The 21,122-nt window shown below is 40.2% G+C and overlaps 1 protein-coding gene and 1 long non-coding RNA gene across 4 annotated transcripts in view; one reads left to right on the top strand and one right to left on the bottom strand.

Moving 5' to 3' along the window:
* Positions 1-17,927, top strand: part of SSBP2 (single stranded DNA binding protein 2) — a 135,691-nt gene extending 117,764 nt beyond the window's left edge. For all 3 annotated transcript variants that reach the window (XM_051810850.1, XM_051810849.1, XM_051810852.1), the window contains 3 exons: positions 1,201-1,229; positions 3,833-3,931; positions 6,214-17,927. In XM_051810850.1, coding sequence (XP_051666810.1) covers positions 1,201-1,229; positions 3,833-3,931; positions 6,214-6,243 — 158 coding nt within the window. In that variant the 3' untranslated portion in view covers positions 6,244-17,927. The remainder of the gene's footprint in view (positions 1-1,200; positions 1,230-3,832; positions 3,932-6,213) is intronic.
* On the bottom strand, positions 3-21,052 carry LOC127481502 (uncharacterized). Its single transcript, XR_007908230.1, has 6 exons — positions 20,086-21,052; positions 18,778-18,884; positions 10,000-10,091; positions 7,465-7,611; positions 3,266-3,315; positions 3-118 (listed from the first exon to the last, which is right to left on the bottom strand). It is a non-coding gene; the product is annotated as an uncharacterized LOC127481502 (long non-coding RNA).
* Between the last annotated feature and the right edge of the window lie 70 nt (positions 21,053-21,122).

Raw genomic sequence — 21,122 nt, 5'->3', positions numbered from 1 at the left:
GTAATGACAGTAACTATTGACAACATGGTGAATTGTCAACGGCAGTGCTATTTTCTGTGACTGGTTCTTGGAGTTCTGTGGATGAAAGCGTGTAAAAATCTCCTGAAAACTGGAAAAGCTGAAACAAAAGGAGAAATTTAAAGACGAGGAAAAAAAAGCTGTCACCTCCCTTAGCACTAGACTTTTTCGGAACAGTTAAAATTCAGCAGTACACACCTATTGCTAATAAAATTACATTTTTTTAAAAGAAAGAATGTCTGTGAAATTTTAGATTACTTTGCAGCCTCTATTTACCTATTTCAATACTAAAATGGATTCTTGGTTTAATTAATATTGATGCACATTGCATTCAGATCAATGAAAACCTGTGTAAAAGGCAGCCACACCTTTTTTCTGTCACTTTCTAAGCCTAATTTCTTAGCTAAAATGAAAAATTAAATTGAAACAGTTGTGGAAGGATTTTACATATACCTGCCATGCGCTTAATTATTTTCTTGGGCCTCTCCAGCTTTTTTGACCAAAACCCTTCTGTTGGATATCTGTTCACAGCTCTTGATGATGAGAAAGAAATATTTTCCCTATTTCCACCAAAAATTATCCTTTGGACTGTGAGAAAATAACTCTTGGTAACATCTATGTATATGGTGTTTTTATAGAGAGGAGGAATCATATTCCTTCTCAGCCTTGATTTGCTTGACTGTATCAAATAGTGAGCTATTTCAGTCTTCTCCCACAGCTCCATTTTTGGTCCTTTTCCTGGTATACTCTTCTAGTTTTGCATTCAGTACTCTTCCAGAATTTGTACTTCCTGAAAATAGGTGTCTTTTGCTGCTAAAATAAGCTTTTCTTGCTACATCCATCCTAAAGTTGCATTTCCTTTATTCTTGGCTTTACCTGACAGCTACAGCATGTGAAAAAATTAATAGTCTCATACTGATTATGTTTAATTTCATTTGGTTTCTGTTACTCAAGTTTTCAGGATCATCTGGTTTTTTTCTAAGAGATACTGTTATCAGTATGTGTAATGCAGCAAAAGTTGCTGTAACCTCAAATTAATTGATTGAATTGATTATACTGACTATAAACTTTTCCTGAGTTGGTTATGGTTTAAAATATTTTTGATACACTATATATTTTCTATGAAAAAAGTATAGGATTAACTTCAGTTCAAAACTGATTAATTGTCTGTTTTAATTTAAGGCTCAGGAGACATGGACAGTATTTCCAAAGTGAGTATCTGATCAAATATTTAGAATTTTTAGAGTGTTCCACTCTAAACTATTTTCCCTTGTCTCTGTTATGAAGCTCTTTGTTATGCATCTTTATTTTATTATATCTATATTATGTATAATTGTACCCAGTCCATAAACTGATTTATCATGTTGTAGTTTTCAATACTATTAAGATAAATGGAAACAGTTCTGATAATCAACTCCAGTTAACTGTAAATTTGGGACAGTGTCTTCAGGATATTGCAGGATTGCTTTTGCCACCTCTGTAAGGTAGTGTTAATATCCTAATCATTAGTTTAAATATCCTAATCATTAGGTTTACTTCCCAAAAGCTGGATTTAGAAGTAGTTTTAGGAGAAGCACTCTTTTGCTATCACGACCATTAGTTAGAAATGGATGTAAGTTTAACCTGCAGGGGTTTTGCATCTACAAAAATAATGCTGTGATTGTGTGCATCACTTCTATAAAAATAAAACTGCTCCATATATGATCATCATTAACTTGGGAATTAATGAACTTTTTTGGTAAACTGTCATAAATAACAAGGACCCTGTATTCTTATATTTTGTAACATCTTCAGGCTCTGCAGAAAGTTAAGTGATGGATGAAAATGACTACATTGCCCCAGTTGTGCTGTGCTGGGCCATGCAGTGATGGGTTCAGTAAAATCCGCCAGTGATATAATCACCATAGAGCACCTTTTTAATTAATGTCTGTGGTTTTTTTCAGTATTTTATTGCAAACTGCAGCATTTTTTAAGGAAAAAAAAAGCCCAAGCATTTCATTTTCCATGAGATAATTTTTAAAGCCAGTATTCAACTCAGAGGCATTAAGTATGTGCTAATACGAGTGGCAGGAGCTCTGAAAATTTGGGTACAAAAATTTACCTGTAAGTCTCATAATGTGTTAAGCTTAATGAATAACTCACAGGAATTACATTTGCTTTATGTCTTCTTCAAATAACTGAAAGAAAAATGCTGCTAATTTCAGGTGTAGAGAGTTGCCCATAGAAAATTAATTCACTCAGTATCAGTACAGCTCACAGAATCCAGAGTTTTCTGCAGAAGATTTTGATTTAACTGGCTGAATTGCAGAGCATAAAGTTTTTATGAAGTAGATTGGGGAGGATGGGAATAAATTAACTGAAATTATGCATATGAAATAAACATTGGTCACCAGTGTTTATTGCAATGCCCATGGAATTTGTGCAGGCATCAAGGACACACTTCGCTTGGAAAAGCCCAGTTCGTACTCCATTGCTGGACCCCAACTGGCCATAAAAGCAGCCTGGAGTCACTATAAAAGGGATTTTGTCAGGAATTTGACCCTTTGGGGCTGGTGTGCTCTAGTAGTGGCAGAATTTCAAAGCTTAGTGCCACACAGAGCAAGATAAAATAGGGGCAAATCTCCCAGGAATGAGCAAAAGTGCAGGAGCATTAATAAAATAAGTGTGACAAGGCTTTAGTGGGTTTTAAACTTTATATTCATGGATTGTAAGGCTAGAGGGACTGACTTGGTTGTGTAGTATGACCTCCTACATCACACAGGCAACAGGGCTTCCCTGAATTAATTCCTGCCTAAGGTACAGTAACTGTGGTTGAGCTAAAGCAATAGATATCAGCGGTTTTGATCTGTATGTCCTATATCCTTGATCATATTTCCTATATACTGGCTTCGCTGAATAGCAGACTTAATTGTCTGATGTTAATAAACTCATTAAGCTTTTAATTGTCATGTATGTAATTAATTTTGTATTTATATTGATATTGCATCCAAGTTTTTCTGGGTTAAAAAAAAAGCCAAGGGAAGAACTATGATATATGTAAGCACTTGATCATGAAGTTCATGACTTCACTCCTCCCTTTCTCTGACTTCTCTTTTTCCATCATGAGTCTTTAATAGGGATGGAAAGGGAATTGTCTGTGCCCCAGGCATGGTAGGGAACTGCAAATCAGCTTTGTAAAGGCACCTGACTAATTGTAGTGTGTGCAATATGTGAGCTGTTGACTCAGAATAATTTCTCTGACAATTACCTTGTTTCACCCATTCTCTTCCTGAATGTTGGAGAGGTAGTTGTGCACTTCTGTAAGGAAAAAAAATTATTTTCAGGAGGTTTTAGGTTGTTACTATTTCAGTAAATTATGACCACGGTGAGCAAAGACTCCAGGGACAGGCCCTTGAAGAGGTCTGTGCAGACCAGATCCATCCTATGTCTTCCTCTAAGTACCTATTTCATAATTCACATATGGCAAGGCACACACTCACAGACATGGCTGCATTTAACCACATGATTTAATGTTGTGGCAGAACTTTCTCATACACCTGCTGCAGCCTTTTATAGATTTTCCTGACTTCAGCAGAAGCGGATGCTGGCTATGACCTGAAAACAAAAGTTACAGGTAAACAATCCTTGCTTCAGGGAAGAAAACGTTACTTTACAGGCTAAAATTAGTGAGTGAATCATGCAGAACCCTGCAGGGGCTGATTTTTCGTCCTTGAAAACACCATTGCACCACAGTGCTGAGCGAAACATGCGTTTGGCACACGTGGTGAGGCTGAGAATTGAACTGTAATTTTCAACACTTATTCTTATTTAACAGAACTCTCCCAGTAATATGAGCATGAGCAACCAGCCTGGCACTCCCAGAGATGACAGTGAGATGGGTGGAAACTTCCTAAACCCTTTCCAGAGTGAGAGCGTAAGTATTTAATTACATTGGTTGGTGGCTTGTTTTACTTTGTGAACCTTTATTTCTGACTTTTTGTTTTAAAAAAACAAAAACTACAAGTTTTGTAGTGTGCTTGTAGTGCATGTCTTTTAATAGCTTCTATATTTGAATAAAAAAGCAAAAGCTGGGAGGTGTAGGTTTGCTGCAGAAACGATTTTTCTGGGTTAAGAGGTCAGTTGTCAGTGAAAGAGCAGGGTTTACACTGAAGTATGTGATTAGAGCATCAGTAGATTCCGTGTTGCAAATATGCCATGTGCTATTAGAGCCATAAAAGGCAAAGGTTCCCTCTAGCGTTCATTCTGGGTCAAATTATGCTTTTTTTTTTTTTTAAATGAATAATGCTTGAGGCAGCAAAATGTGGTGTAAAATACATTACAGAGCAAGACTGTGGTATTTCCATACTCATGTGCCTGAAGTTGGGTTTCTAAATCCACGTTTAGGTCCCTAAATAGGAGTGTAACTTCATTAACTACTAAGTGGTGACCTGCAGCTCAGGAATTACGGCAAGTAAACAGTTTTGTTAGATCTCAACACAGTTGAACTCCACGGCAAATTTCATGGGAATCAGATTTTGAGGGTTTTTTTGGGGTTTTCTTCTTTCACTAGTGAAAAGGAAGTTTCTGCATGTTAGCTGTTGGTGGGCACACACTCAGGTTGTGTGGAGTGTTAGAGAAAATTGTCTTGTATAACCCAAAAAGACTGATGTTTCAGTGTCTGCCAAAACCACAGAGCCTCCATTAAACGTGATCCCCATTCATGGCAGCCCCTGACTCTCAGTTTGGCTGAGGGCACGGAGGCCAGGTCACCAAAACATGGGTCATGGGAAGAAGAGGACATCAGTTGTATTCCAGAGAAAATCAGTGTTTTCAGACACTTACTGGATTCTAGGTGCTCCTGGATGCTGTTTTCCTGCCTGGAGGAACCAGAGACCCAGTTTTCTCAAGGTTTTATTGAGTTGTGTGCCTACAAGGCTTCTGTTACACATCCCAGGTACATTCTAGTCTGCTCCAGGTACCGGTTCCTCTCCAACACGGGTCACGCTGTTGTCCTTGAGAACTGCCTTCTTTCTGATTCATATTTTCCCACCTGGCTACTCAGAAAAGGCATTATTATAAAGTCCTTTCTCAGGCAGATTGTCTGTTCAGTTCACTAGGAGTTTTGGTTGGGGTGGGGAAAGGTGCTTGGCTAATAACAAGTTAAAAATCATAAACACCTAGAGACTGTCAACTGATTCCTTGTCCAAAGTATTTCCCCACTTGAGCAGGTGCTTTGCTTTAAGCCTTCTGAGCTGGAGTTCATTCTGTGTAGCTCAGATGACACGGAAGACCCATTCAAAACGCTTTTTTATAAGCTTGGACACTTGGAAATGGTCAGCTTGGAGCTCAAGCCTTGGCAGGATATTTATGGCATACCTGGTTTTACAAAGGCAGCTGTTTTTCTATTTTCAAAATGCTGATACTTCTTGAACACCTACCTCTACTTAGAGGATTTTAGGCCAAATTAAGTGCTTTTGCAGTCCATAGCTTTCAATTTAAAAACAAATTAGGTGTCTGGATGTGCAGTTTTTCTAGGCATTGTGGTGTCCTTTTGATTATTTTAATGAAATACTGCTAACCTGAGGGCAGCTGTAGCTTGTGTGAGGGCTGCAGTTTAAGTTGTGTCACTGTAATAGTGTGACTGCGTGGCGATTGAATTTTTGGTTCACACCAAGGAGAGTGGCCACTGGTCCCTGAGTCACCATGGAATGACCACTAGTCTCTGATGCAGCTTGCCTCCTGAAACTGGTAACACAAAATAATACAGACTAAAAGCCTAATTTAATCATAGTCATACATATCTTTACTCCTTTCTTTCCACAAGGTAATAAAAAGCTCCCCAAAATATTTCTGTGGTTCAGCTAACCATGAATGCAGCCGGTCTGCCCAGCTAAATTCCCCCAGTAGCCAACACGGGCCAGGAAGGGGCGTGGAAAGTGATGTTTTGGTTCATCACATCACCCAGTTAACACCAAAACAGCCTCCAAGGGAGTTGCCTTTATCAGCAATAGCTGTATTTGTACATGAGAGAAGCACAACGGTAGTTACGATGCCACAAACTGAACTACAGCCTTAGCAAAGGCTGCAGCCACAAATTGAGGAGGAAGCTCAAGGAGTATGTTGACCTCTGAATCCATTGCTATGGTGCAGACATGGTTTTGGTTCCCTGGGGTGGGGGAGAAGAGGTTGTTAAAATGTGGATTGCTCTCTTTGCAGTACTCCCCTAGCATGACAATGAGTGTGTGACCCGCTCACCAGTGTCACCACGAAGACCACAGTGAGTTGGCCCTCTCCAGAGAGCTACTGCAGAAGAAAATTGCTCGTCCCAGTGTACAGTTTAACTAAAGGATCTCAGACACAATCAGACCCACCTGGTTTGTTTTTCTTTTCCTACCATCTCCCCCATTTTGTCAAGGAAGGGGGTCCCATGCTTGAGACAACTGTAAAGAGTGCTGTGACAGACCTGTCCGAGGTGGAACTGCAAGACTGTCTATGTGTGACATGTGTGGGTCAATGTTGTGTGTGTGTGTGTGACACAGAAACACACACGCACATCCAGACACCCACAGGACATTGTAAAATAGTATCACATCACATCTTAAGTAGAAATGAGAAGTAGGGACTTCTATTCCATTTTTTTTTTCACGTTTACATTTTAATTATTAAAATTTGCTTTCCTTGTTCCCTCTTGAACTGTTCTACATTGCATATATCACTGCTTTATAAGTTATTTTTTAAGTTGAACTCAAATGATAAATTCTTTTGATTTTGTTAATGTCTGCCATTATGGATAGGAATAAAATTGCTTATAAGAGCTTTCATTAACTTGTGTTTGATACCAGCTACCCTGTGAATCACAAATTGTACTGTCTCAAGAAATAGAAGAAAGCTCATCTTAATTTTTTTGAGAAATTTGATAACTTTCACATAGTTTGGGGATTTTTTTTTTAATACTTTGCCTTTAAAAAGAAAAGAAGCACTGAAGGTTATTTTTCTTCTTTAATTGAAGCCTAATATCTGCAATATCTATTTTAAATGGAAGCCTGAATTTGATACAAGCTTCTCAGTTTATATAGAGTACTATAAGGTTACTGTAAGTGAGCTCCAATTGCTTTAGAATCTAGCAATAAAGAACAGGGCTTCCCCCTGCCCTTGGAAATGAGTTTTCTATTTAGCATGGTCTTCTCTAGGGGTGGTAGTTAGTGAAAATACAGTAGAGTCCTTATCACCAAAACACTTTCTAACAACTTACAATTATATTTCCCGTTTTCAGTGATTCTCAAATGCATAGTAACAGTTCATGGTCCTAATTATAAACAGTGTTTCACAAGCCCATTCTGTGAATCAGGTCACCATGCTGCTGCTTGGATGTGTGTTTTCTACCATGTCTGCCAGAATTAATTCCCCCAAAACTTTCCAGTCAGCAGCCTTTTTTGAGCCAAAATGTTGCAGTACAAAAGGTCTTACCTTTTGCCATGAACAGAAGAGGAACAAAGCTCTGGGCCATTTTAAGAGTGGAACAACCTGTTAGGTGTGAAAGCTGGGAACAGAAGGGAGAAAAGGTCCTAAAAGAAATGCTTCTGGAAGCCGTCCCATATCTCCTGAGGCAGAGCTCTGAAACCAAGATTATGGTACATTTATTTAGTTCCTAGTGATTCACAGTTCCCCCAAGAAAACAGAGGTTTTGAGTTTGTAGTGATCAACAGGCTGATGATCAGCAATGTGGGCACAAAGTGGCTCAGCAGAAATTCAGGCCACAGACAAAAAGCAGATTTCCCTCCTTGGACTTACAGATCAGTTCTGGGGTGTGGTATGTCCATGTGCAAGGGGATTTTTTTCATGAATTGTGATAAAGGAGCATATGGGATGGGCTTGTTGTGATGGCAGCTGCACGTACTGGGATGTGTAAGGAATACTACAATCTCCTAACTCATTTTTATTTCCATTTATTATATGTGTATATCATATATGGAAATAAAAAAGATTTAACACTTCACTCTCTTGTTAGGGCTATTCATGCTCAGAGGCTTAAAATTATGTTAAAGTATCAAAGATTTTGGTAGCATTACCTTTTAGTAGTAAGAACTACTTTGATTAGTTGTAAACATCAACTATATAGTCATTATATGGTTTTGTAGACTGTATTCCCAGTGATTATGAAGGTCACATTCATCTGTTTCTGTTTGGATAACACTTTGTTGCTGTCTCCAAAGATGGAGACACTATTGACTTGAGTTACAAACACAAAATCAGGTGTTAATTTCCTCAGACCCTTTGCTGTTGTCACTCACACCACTGGTGTGTTCCCAGAGTCCAGGTGTCCTTGCAGCCTGTGTTGACACCTGTATTATCTGTGGTAGCCTTCCAGGAAGGACCTGGGGACTCTTTTCTGCCCAGTTCCAGTCAGGTGATGTCACTGGCTCCTGGACTGAGGTAGATGGGGGCTGTGAATCAAGTGTCAAAGCCTGTTCGCACCCCAGGTAAGTGTCCTGTTGGGCACTTTTGCAGGATAGAAGTCTGGCCACCAAAGCTGTCAAGGAAGCCCCTTAAATGGAATCGCCAACATATACTGGATATTGCTATGAAAATATGTTATCCTCATTTTAATATATGAGTAAAGCGTCCTTTCAGGCACCTGATTTACTTGGTGTGTCCAACGTTTTTCATACCCACATAGCCCCACCGACAGCAGCTGATTTTTTTTTTTGTAATATGCACTGGGCTTTTTGCTTGTTCATTTTTGTTTCTTTTGCTTACAAATCCTTGTAGGATTTTCATCATACCTTGAGTATCGGTGTGGAAAGAAAGACTATTCCCAAGCTCCCAATTCTGGGAGCAATTTTATTTTAAGTAGTGCAGGATAGGTTTTTTCCTCTGGGCTTTTAGATAGATTTTGCTCTTTAATATAGAAATAGATAATGGTGAATCTTTAAATGGGTCTTTCAGACAAGGTTTTTAAAAACAGAAGTGATTAAATCTTAGAGTAGCAAAAATAGGGAGTAGGACATCTTTCATACTGTGAGAACTCTGGCAAGTCTTCTGGCCTTGTAGAAATCAGCTGAAATTGGAATTCACTTCTGAACTTCACAGTGAAACCAGTATTTAACGTGCTGCATAAAGCTGTGAAAATGAGCATTCTTACCCAGATTTATCTGCACATCACCCAGATTTTATCACCGTGTCCAAGCCCTGGCAAGAACAGGGCTTGGGGCAAGGAAGAAGCTGTCTGAATCACAGGTAAATCACATGGCCTGACATGTAGATCAAGAAAATACCCAGGTATTTGCATGTATGCATTGAGTTATTAATCGCCTGAGCAAGAGGAAGACCTGCAGTTGCACTCCAAAAAAAGTGCCATTTTTTATTTTGTTGCAGAGCCCTAGTAAGTTCAGTGTTGAACTTTTTATTCCTTTTTTCTCCCCTTACCAGTCAAAATGACTTTTCAGCTGATACGTTACACCTAATTTCTATTTCTCATACCAGTTAATTATTTTTGAGTGTTTCCTCCTGTTCCTGGTCAGCCCTGATTTGTTGTTATGATGGCTAAATATGGATTGGATTCTTCAATATTTGACCCTACACATTCGCATTTCGATAATGTAAAATATAGCTTAATGATGTAAAAAGTACAGGTAAATTTTCTTTAATTCACTGTAAGTGATGATATAACTGTGGCTCCTGTCCCGCTTGGACCTTAAGGATGGGAATCCTGACAAAGTACAGTTCTCAAATAAACCCCCCAAAATTATTTCAATAGTGACATCTCACACTAAGGATCTAATTCAGGATTTAATGATCCAAAACAACTATAAAAATTAAAAGACAGATGACAGATTTAGATTTGACTCTATGCAGCTCTCTCTGCTTTCTAGTTATTACTGGCACAGTCCTACAGGCTGCTGCTTGTGCCAGTTCTCCTGCTGAAACTTGGATGAAACCACTCACATAAGGTCATTTTTTGGGTAGGACTTCACTCTGATCTGGGTCAAATTTGTAACTTACCTAAGGTGTGACATTATTTGGTAGATGTGTAAACTGAGTACTTAGAACAAAATACAGAGGGTCCATTGAAATTACCGAAATAATGTTTCAACCTGAAAAATAAGAAAAAAGTATTTAAAATACCGCTTTGAGCGCATGCTTGCATATTGTCTATATATTGGGAACAAATTACCAAATTTAGAGATAAAAATGGATCATCTTATTCAGCACATTAAAACTCTGGTCTTTCCATTGAGTTGGCCTTGGTTTGAAATTAAGCCTGTACATTGTTGATTTTAAACAGATTTAAGAATACAGGAAATTTCCTTCAGGAAATTAGGAAAGTAGGACCGTGCTTTTGAGCATGGATGGTCTTTCCTAAGCAGACATTATTTTAAAGTTATCACCAGTGCAGGAGCATTTATGTATCAATAGTACTGACATGAGGAGCAGATTTGGCTTTCTTCTGTTTCTTAGTTTGTTAGAGCTTTGTTCACTACTACATCGACTATTTTTGTGAATTTGTCCTTCCACCTTGTTTTAAATCGTGCAGCCATAGTTACCCCAACACAGCCAACAGCTTTGCAGTTTTAGTCCAAACTTCTGTTTGGTCGCTGTTCTTCATTTAAGCTTGAAGTGTGTAAGAAAGCCTCTCATGTAATGGGAAAACTTGCCATAAAAATGTATAAAGGTTTTCTTGGGTACATGTTTTCACATTTAATAAAAACGCAGTTTTTGGTTATAATTTGAAGTGGTCAGTTTCTAACCACTATTTAATTTTTGCGTGCAGAAGAAATTGAGAGAGAAAAAAAATCACTTTTTGAGTTTTTGTTTTGCTTTGGTTTGATTTTTTTTTTCGTATTTGTTTGAATTCAGTGTCATAAATGTTTGCTGATGATGTGGTTTTTGGGAGAAATCAGATCAAAACCACATTTGCTGCCTAGTTGTAAGTAGTACAGGTGGACTTGGTGTTGAAAGCTCCTGCCACATCCCCAAAAGCATATCTCTTGATTTCTGATTTGTGTGGCTTTGTATGAGCCTAATTCACAGGCAGTGATTTAATTTGTCTGTCCAGTGCTTTCAGTGTGTCTCATGGGAGGTCCAGGGTTCTGTGGTCTCAGGAGAGTGACCGAGTGGTCGAGCAAGCTTGTTCCCAGGGTCAGGGTGTTCAGGACCCGGGGATAATCCACCAGAAACAAGGTGTTTGTTCGCTACCTCGCTGTTCTCTTGAGAACTTGCACAACTCTTCTTGCCAGTAGGTTCTGGGGATCCTTTAAGATTTTACATTGCTGAGACAAGAAGTTTCCTTTTGCTAAGAGAAAATCCTGGCAGTTTTTAGCAACAATTTTCGTACGGAAACAGCTCAAAACATGGGGATTTGGAAAGGTGATGTGTTTTCTCAGTACCCTGAGTGTGCTAGGAAATAGATTGTACAATTTAGGAGTTTGGGCTGTTACAGAGATACTGAAATCATCAGTAATTGCTTTTGATGGGAAAAATCACTGGCTGTGGAACAACTGCTCTGATCCTTGAGGAGTCAAACTGTCAACTGGGTGAACTGGATGTTTTAGGGTTTTTTTCCTGTTGTTTAATCTTCATGTTTATCCTCTCTCATTTGGATTTTCCCGTTAAATGTACTGTGCCAGATCTTTGCACAAAAATAAGAGCATTTTGCCCAATAAACCTGCAGAAAGTTGTTCACATCTGTAATTACAGCCCTGCTGTAGAGAGTTTATTTCATTATAGAGACTTTTGAGCATAAGAACAGATAAGGAGTGGCAGTGCAGCATCCTGACAGCTCTCACTGCTCCAGATCAGGAATGCTAGCATCCCACAGACTCCCAAATTAGGTGAGATGGCTCCTAACAATGACATAAAATAGCTTGAAATAAAAGCTGATTCTTGTCATGCAGATTAGAGGAAATAAAATCCCAAATACAGGATATATTTAATTAAGGTAGAAATACACTAAAGCCATCTCTAACAGGAGCACAGAGCACATCCAACAACTTAGAGGGAAAGCAAAGCAGCATTGCTAAATTGTTGTCAATAAACATAACATTCAAAAGCAGTTATAAGCTATTTTTCATTTCCATTTTTCAAGTATATTTTAATTTTTCTGATTAACTTGTAGTTTTGATTTTATTTGAATTTACACTAATGGATAAGGAAGAGAACACAAGTTCCTAAACTAGAGCTGGAATTACAGACATGAAATAGTGGCTTGAGTAAAGCTGGAGCTTTCTGTTAGTTAAGAATCAAGTAAATTTTTTAATTATTCTTTTTCCAGGACAAAAAGCATCCAAACAGTAAACATTTTTAGCCTTGTTGTGGCTGTTTGAGAAGTGTGAATCAATGCTATGCTTGGAGACCAGTTTTCAGGGCTTTTTTTTGTGGCAGGTATCCCCATGCAGTGCATCTATTTTGTGCATGTTTGTCTAAAGCTACCAAAAAAACCCACCTTTTTTTTTCCTGAACTTCTGTACACACATCTGGTTCTGGTGGGAAGAGGAGGAAGATTTGGTAGCTGGTGGGTTAGCATATTTATGTGAATTACTTAAAGCATTAGTAAACTATTGTCAACTCTGTTCACATTGCACAAGATACTCTGTGTAGTCTACTGCTGGTATTATAACCTAGGTGATCAGTGCATATTCTGTAAATTCCTGTAGGTTTTGTGTAAGAAATCTTGTCACCACTGCTTACTGCTGTAAATTCTTGTTTTGAAGCAAGAGGTGGCATTTGATTGTACAGCCATGTGTATTATATACTACAACAGTCCTTGTTCTGTCCTCTAGACTCACTGTCCACATAGAGTTGAAGCTCTGTTAAGCATGCGTAATGGTTTCAGAATTTATTTCAGATAGCAGATCTATAAGCCATTTACAGGAATATTAAATGTAATGTAAGAGAATCCAACCCAGTTCGTACCCTTTCTTGAGAGCTGGTGGTTGGATTTTAGCAGGCAGCTGCAGGTCAGCAGGTTTTATGGCATCCCAGCTGCGGCTGCCTGCACACCTGGGAGGTGCCACACCTGGGCAGGTGTCCCCTGGCAAAGGGGTGCCCCAGGTACAGAGCCTGGGCAGGCTGCTGCCTTACAAAGACGTGTGAGCTAGTGTCTTTGTTTTTTCCCAAAAACTGCATCAGTGCCAAGACTGAAACCCATCTTTAAGGGCATGCAGGAGGTGCGGTGCTGCCTCCCTATTGTGTCCTCCTCCCCACCCACCACAGGCTCCACCTGAGGTGGTATTTTAAGGAGAATTTAACTCTCTGTCTGTTGAGAGAGAAAAATAACCTGAATTCTTGGACTATGGATTCTTTTTTATAGTATTTTATGATGTACAGCAAAGACCTGAAAATGTCTGTGTGTTCTTTGCTGGTTTCTGACATCAGAAATTCAAGTCCTGTCTAGTCTGAAAGGCAATGATGGGAAAGGTGGAAAAGCTTGGAAAGTTGAAGGGGATTCTTACTTGGATTATTTTAAATGTTTTTATTGATAGTTTAAATGACTAGGTTAATCTCTTGAATCAAGGCAGTCTTAATGACTTTGCACCTTCACCATTTCATGTAAGACTTTGAGAACTTGCAATAAATGTTTCTCACACTTACAGTCCAATATGTAGATAAACTCCTTATATTTCTAAGATCAAAAAATATTTCTACAGTTACTTCAGCCCTTTACAGAGAACAACAGGGCAATCCCAATCCCATAATCCCAAGTATTTGTAGGTGTATTTTAGACAAAGAATGACTTTCAACATCATAAATGAAACAAATGTTCAATGTTCCAGTCTCTGGAAGTAATGGAAACCTCAGTAATTTTGCAAACCAGCAAGAATTAAACTTGTCAATATAAATATTAATGTAGAAAGTGCATGCAAAACTCGATACTGCCTCTGACCTTAAGCATTAATATTGATAATATTGGGGATCTCACAAATGTTGTGTGTTACAGAACCGCTGTATTTCTCCTCAGTGTGTACTTCATCTTCATTACCGACAGCTACTGCAAAGAGCCAATCCATGCCGTAGCTGAGGCGTGGAGATACAAACTTCCCACAGCATCATAAATACGTGAACATGTGTGTGTGTTGTGTTAGGATGAGTAACCACTCCAGCTACAAACTCCTCCAGACCTTGTCTGTATTTTCAGAGCAGCCTGTGGGATGGGTTTGGGAGGTCAGCAGCCTGTGTGGATGCTGCCTGACAGCGATCCCATCCCACATGGCCTCGGATCTGGCTTTGGGGGATCATCATGAAGTCAAGCCTCACTGGTTTTTACCTGTGAAAAGTTCCTTGCCAGACTGGGAACTGTAAAGACACGGATAGTGCGGGTCACTGACCCAGAGCGTGTCTGCATTGGAGCCTCAGGCAGGACTGTGACAGACAGTTTGTCATGGTGATACTGTGCCACCACATCAGACTTGTTTCCGCTCCACACTGTGGCCTGATTCATCCTGCCATAATCTCAGCTGGCTAAAAATTACCATCCTGGGTCTCCTGTGTAAGTCAGAGGAGGGACAGGAGAGGAGATGCCTCTGGAAGATTGTATGATGGCATCAGCTACCCTGCCACTGATGAAGAGCTGGAATTAGGTGGGATGAATCCATGAGTTTACAATTGGCTTAGGTACCTCTGCACAAAAGTGTATTTATTTGAGCTCGGTAAGGACAAGAATAATGCAGGTTCTTTGAACCTGAATCTGAGTAGCTTACAGATGAGTTTCTGAATTCAATCTTAAACATTAGATTTCTGCTCCATAGTTGCTCTTTTATTTTTACTTCAGGTTTTATGAACAGGTATAACTTTAACTAACTTGTTGGAAGGTTTACACCTGCCTAGAAATGCTCACCTTTATTTGTTAAGTGGGCTCCCTCATTGTCTGCACCGATTCATTTATTGAAAGCAACACATGAAGAAACCATTGCATAGATCAATCAACACCAGCAATAGCGTACGCAGCTTTTAAATTCAGCTGTGAGCTTGGAACTAAGGTATTAATGTTCATACTTTCCGGGTGTGGCTAAAGATTCCTTTCCTGAGAGCATTAAGGAATAAATCTAGGAGGTTGTGATTGAGGATTGAGAGAATACATGTAGCAATGGCAGTTTATGTTGGTTTGTTTTCTTTCTGTAAACGTGTGATAAATGTATTGCGATTTCATGTGCTGGTTTGGAGATGAGGGAATATCCGGTACCAAACAGAGCAGATCTCTGCAGGCAGCTTTACGGTGGGTTGGCAAAGCCTGTTTACAGCAGGTTCCACCTCAGGCCTGCACCGCACCCATCTCATTCTAGTTCACTTTGATACCTTCCTTCACTCGCTGCTGTTACAAAATCCTGACAGCAGTCATATGTGTTCTTGTTGTGAGCTGAGGAACAGGTGAAGTTTAAAAACACAAATGTTGTAGCTTGCACCTTTCACCTTTGTGGACTGTCCATGTTCTCACAGCTGAGCTGGGACAGCAGCCGCCTCCACAGTTGCCATGTAGCTCCATCCCACAAAATTGGGTGTCATTTTTTATGAGTTTAACAGGAGCAATATTGATCCATTCACTTTATTTCCTAAGTTGTGAATCACTCAGTGCTGGAAATGATACACGTCTCGTGTTGCTATGAATAGAAAAACTGAGAGTTGTGTTTTAGGATGTGCTGGTACAATCCCTGCCTGCTGTTCAGTGTTTCGAGTGCTGAAGTTAACCAAAATGTTACCTTCGTGGATTATCTCAGCCTCAGCTCTGTGTAAAAATGGGTATGAATTTCCAGTTGCTATTCCTGGTTTCTCTGTGCATTCTGAGCCAAAGGTAAAACAGTGGGAAAGATGGTTGTGGCAGCCACTCATTGACAGCTTTTCAGATATGTAAGGCCATTCTGTCTGTCATCTGACACTGTTCCAGTTTTTTCACTGGATCATCATGCTGTTGAATATCTCGATGGGTGTTGTCAGCCAGTGGAGGGAAGGTGAAGGAGCTCACCACCCAGGAAGGGTAAAAATGTAGCAAGTAACAAGCTGTCTTCTCCAGAAGTCATTTATTTGTAGTGCTTCACTGTCAGTAACATTTGTACCTTCAATTATTATTGTACCGTTCAGTATCTTGAGGTGGTATGAGCAGAAATATATGAATATATATAATTTACAAGACGTATAGGCTTGTACTGTGCCTTTGTAATTCTCTTCAGCTTCAGTATCTATATGCTACAAGCAGACAAACTTCCCTCTTTTGGGGTGTTCTTTACTACAACAGTAGCTGATGGCTTCATTAATACTGACTATTTTAGTCTTCTGGGGCTAACATTTATGTTTTTCTGGGTGAAAATGCCCTCAGCAGAAGTAAGCACAATGACATAACACTGCAGTGCATGCTGTCTCTTAGCTTCTCTCTACATGTGCTTGCATGTTGGAAATTCAAAAGTGCTGCTGTATAAAATTGCTACATTATTTACCCAATACAGGTGTTCTTCTGCATCCCTTTTTAGCTCAAAACTCCTGTTGTCTTGGAAGTTAGTGATGGCTCAAAAGGGGGTTTTGGCTGCACAAAGGATGCAGGGAGCAACTCCTAAGTAGTTTACAGGCTGCTGTAAATGTCTTTTTGGCAAAGAAATGTAGCATTTTAGCTGTAAATTCCTAGTGAAAACACTGAGCGTGCTTATCACTTAAGATTGTAATGGAAAAAAAAAGGTGTCAGACTGTGTAATTTTATCTCATCTAACTTTGACACTTAACCAGTTTTACCTGCGTGTTTATGCTACACCAACCAACACAGACCTGAAAGGTGACAGCCTTGTCTTAGTACTGCAGCTACTCAAGAAGTCACGGTTTTCCAGAGCTTCTGTTTGGATTTTTTGTTCCTTTAACACATTTTCATTGCAGAGATATTTTTCTGTAGAGTTACTTGAGGCTTTCTTTAACCAACGCAAGAGTCTGTAGCCCTCTGCACTGTGAAAGGCAAAGCCCTGTGGGGACACTCGGGCTTCGCGCTTGCCCAGCAAATTAGCAGAAATTTCACCCAAGCCATAAAAGCCTCTTATGTTAATCTCTATTTATGTAATTAAAGCAATTAGGGGTAGGAGCTTCAGGAATAATGAGGTGTCTCTATCATTCATTTTCTCTCTCTCTGTACTTCCTAGGGATTTAAGGGTTCTTTTTCCAAGGCTCAGCTGTGTTTCCTCAAACCAGTGCAGTCCAGGCATTGTGTGAGGTGCAGTTTATGGAGATAGCATTGGAGCGTGAAAGATTTACTTCTGGTAGCAAGGAATAATCTGTGTCCCTGTGGACATGGACACTTGCAAACAAGTCTGATACCGAGAATTAAAAAAAAAAAATAAAAAAATTGAAGATGGTACCAGTACATCAGACTCTGTTCTACAGTGGGGTTTTTAGCTTTTGTCATTTGTATTTTATTTTGTGAAAAAGGAGTTGGGGGGATCTCAGATCACATGGGGAATATTAGAAGTATATCATTCAACAATCATTTTATAAAGTCTAACTTCAAAATGCACTATGATTTATTACAAAAGTATATTTTCTTCTGCTTGCCGACATGGTGGTTCCATTTTGTGATAAGTTAAACTCAGCAGTTAATTTGTTGCACTGCCTGGCTGCATGACTTCATCCAGTGTACATACGTACCTGTGCAGCATTACTTTTGGGGTTTGTATTTGAATTTGCAGTATTGATTATTATTTTTGTATTTTACTTTGCCTCTGTTATTGGAATTGTAGTAAACATAATTTATACATATGATTTTACAACTGTTTTGCAACTGAAAAGTCTCCTTTAAATTGTAAAGTTTTATTGATGGATACTCATTAAAATGGTATAAGAATTATATTAACAATTGTTTTGTGTTTTGATGCTCTCTGTACATAAATATATGTCTATTTATCTGTTTAATGGTGCTTGTGTCTTGCAATTTTGGATACATTTTAGAATAAAGTTTCATTTTACAAGAAGTAGTTGTATTTTCACGACCTGTGTCAAAAAAAAACAACTCACCTTTTTTCGATTAATAACTAGGGTTATGAAAGAAGCATACATAAAACATTTGTAACTTCAGGCAGTTACATATTTGTTTCAAGAATATAGAAATATGCAGTCTACAGAGATGCACAGCTGTATGTTGCAGTTGACTGACTGCAGTAACTGACATCTGTATTTAAAATGTTAACAAAAGGATGCATTTTGGAGCACTTCTGACTAGGTCTCATGGCTTTGCAGAAGATTTATTCACATCTCATACTGAGCTTATCTTTTATTAACAGGAAAAGGTAAACAAAGATGCTTCCTAGAGGTTGCCTTAGGGCCAGCTACCTTCACCTGTTGGTATTGCCACAGGTGCTGTTGTAACTGTGGCACAAAAGGTACTTTTTCGACTGGGAAACCATTGAAAAACACAAATCCGCTCTGTGAACTGGGGTCAGTAACTTAATTTCTGTTAATTTTTCAGCTGTGAAAGGAGAACAATATTGACTTTGCAGGTTATCTTCTGAGCAGAAGTGCACCAAAAGCTGTAAAATACTCCATTACTCCAGTGGAGACTGTGTAAAAAGCTTCAGTGGTTCCTTTGCAGTCAGTTACATTCCTTTACCTTCTTGATCCTTTAGCTGGAGTGCAAAAGAAATGCAGCTTAGGAAAGCAGAAGCTCATTTGGGAAAGTTTTTCAAATATCAGCTTTCCCTTGCTCTAACAGAAACAAGTTACCTTTTGTGTTTCTCTAAAACTCCTCACCCCAAGCATCTGCTCCTCCACACACTCCAGAAGGTTATTAATGTGAGCAGATTTAGATTTTACTTTACCTACATGTGATTCTAGAGGCTCTGTAGCTCCTCATCTCACAGCAGAGAACAGATCTATACTGGGTCAAACACCTGATCACCGGGTCAATGTGAAATGGAGGTGAAAGCCACCTGTGGAAGAACAAAAAATGAGCATTATCTTAGACAACACCTGAGCGTGACAAGGTAAACCTGGAAACAAATTTAAAAATTACTGGCCCAGATAGGCGAAACACAAGTTAATGGGTTTTTTAAATAGGAAAAGGTTTAGTTCTGTTTACAGACTCTTCCATCTGGCACCCATGATCCATGGTGTGAGAAGCTGATAACTTGAGTTTTTGTCATCTGGACTGAGCAGATGAGGAAGGAGAAAACACTGGCTGCAAACCTTTCACAAACCCTGTTCAGGTAGTGAGAACGAGGTGTGCCACTGCCACTGTCAACAAAGTCTGTTTCTTCCCTTCACAGAAGCCAAAGGAAAGAGATACCCATGCAAACTTTTCTTTTTCTGAAGCAACAGAATAAAAAAAAAGGTAGAGAATAGCACAGCATGCTGATTTTCACAGCCAGGATCCTCTGGAATGCAACTAGTGTGATGGTACAGCCATCCTGTTGCTTGCTAAAAGAGTATGTGACACACACTCTTGCAATAGCTGTGCAGTGATAGTAACAGACAGTGTGGGAAGAAAATCCCTACTGCACTGAGAAACTCTGTCTTGATTGGTTAAAACTCAGATTTTCCTGGCTGTCAAGGTTAAAACTGACATTGTTAAAGCTGGATCTTTAACAATGTTTAAATGAACAAGTGTTCATGATATAAACTCATTTATATATGTTTTTAAGAAACATGGGAAGCCTTTCATTGGAATAGCAACTTCCAAGAGGAAAGGCTGTAAGGAAAGGCTACAGAAAGCAAAGCGTTGGTGGTGTATTAAAACCATGCAGGAGCACAGAGTCAAATATAAGCCCTGCAGTCTTTCCTGAAAACCATTTACAGTTTACACCTTCTGCTACATTAAAGTAACACATCAGCTCCAGGAACAACTGGTGACAAGCCCAGAGCATCCCCAAAGTGGTTGAGCCCTCAGTAGCAATAGCACTGTATCCATGCCAGTAGTAAAACGTTGACCCTCCTGACTGGTCCAAAAGCGATGGCTCTGCTCTTACTCAGGTGGTATTTTAACAATGTGCAGCAATATCTATACCAGCTGTGTGTGGAGGAGGAGGTAAGAGAAGGAGCTCTCTGCAAGCTCTCCAGTTACTAACTCCTGCAGGAATAGGTGACTGGGGGCATGGCATTAAAAATTCTATACCAGCACTGCCAGTGGCTCACCTGCGTGAGAGGGGAACATGTCTTCCCTGGACACACCTGCTGGGCTGTCAAGTTGGTGACAACATGAGAGAGTAAGACTTCAAGAAAAGGAAATAAAAATGAAAACATGAAGCTGATTATTACAGAGATTTTGGTAGCAGTCCACACACCAAACCCACCACGGGCTTGTGCCAGGCCATGAGGTGACCCCAGGGGTCCTGGAGCAGGAGTGGTTGGACACCTACTCCATGGTGCCCTGAACACACCTAGCACCCCTTTCATTGGAGTTGTTCAGCTTGGAGAGGCAAAGGCTGCAGGGAGACCTTAGAGCACCTTCCAGTGCCTCAAGGCACTGGCACAAGAGAGCTGGAGAGGGACTTTATACCAGGGCATGCAGTGATAGGACAGGGGGGAATGGCTTCAAACTGAGAGTATGTTTAGATTAGATAGATATCAGGAAGAATTTCCTCCCTGTGAGGGGGATGAGGGGCTGGAATGGATTTCCCAGAGAAGCTGTGGCTGCCCCATCCCTCGAAGTATCCAAGGCCAGGTTGGACAGGGCTTGGAGCAACCTGGGATAATGGAAGCTGTCCCTCCCTGCCCGTGGCAAGGGGTGGAACGAGATGAGCTTTGAGGTCTCTTCCAACCTAAACCATTCCACGATTCCCCTCAGCCCCAGCACCCCATCCCCTCAGCCCCGACGCCCCCTCTTCCCTCATGCCGGGCACCTCTTTTCCCTCAGCCCCATCCTCCCACTCCCTCGCCCCTGGGAAGCCCGGTCCGCTCATCTCCCGGCACCCCTTTTCCCTCATTCCCATCACGCCGTTCCTCTAATTCCGAGGACCTCCTCCACCTCATCCCCGGGCAACTCTTGCCTCATCCACAGGCATCCCCTACCCTCATCCCGTCCACCCCTGTCCCCTCACCACGTCCCCCTTTTCCCCTCACCCCGTACCCCCCCCTTCCCTTCACCCCGTCCCCGTCTCCCCTCACCCCTCTTCTCTCAGCTCTGTCTCCCTTTCCCCTCACCCCGTCCCCCTTCTCCCTCAGCCCAGCGT

The sequence above is a fragment of the Manacus candei genome, unplaced genomic scaffold, assembly GCF_025592945.1.
Source record: "Manacus candei isolate 608988 ecotype Guabito, Panama unplaced genomic scaffold, ASM2559294v1 h1tg000079l, whole genome shotgun sequence".
In the NCBI taxonomy this organism is placed as follows: Eukaryota; Metazoa; Chordata; class Aves; order Passeriformes; family Pipridae; genus Manacus; species Manacus candei.
The sequence above is the reverse complement of the archived record's forward strand: the minus strand, read 5'-3'. Positions and strand labels throughout refer to the sequence as shown.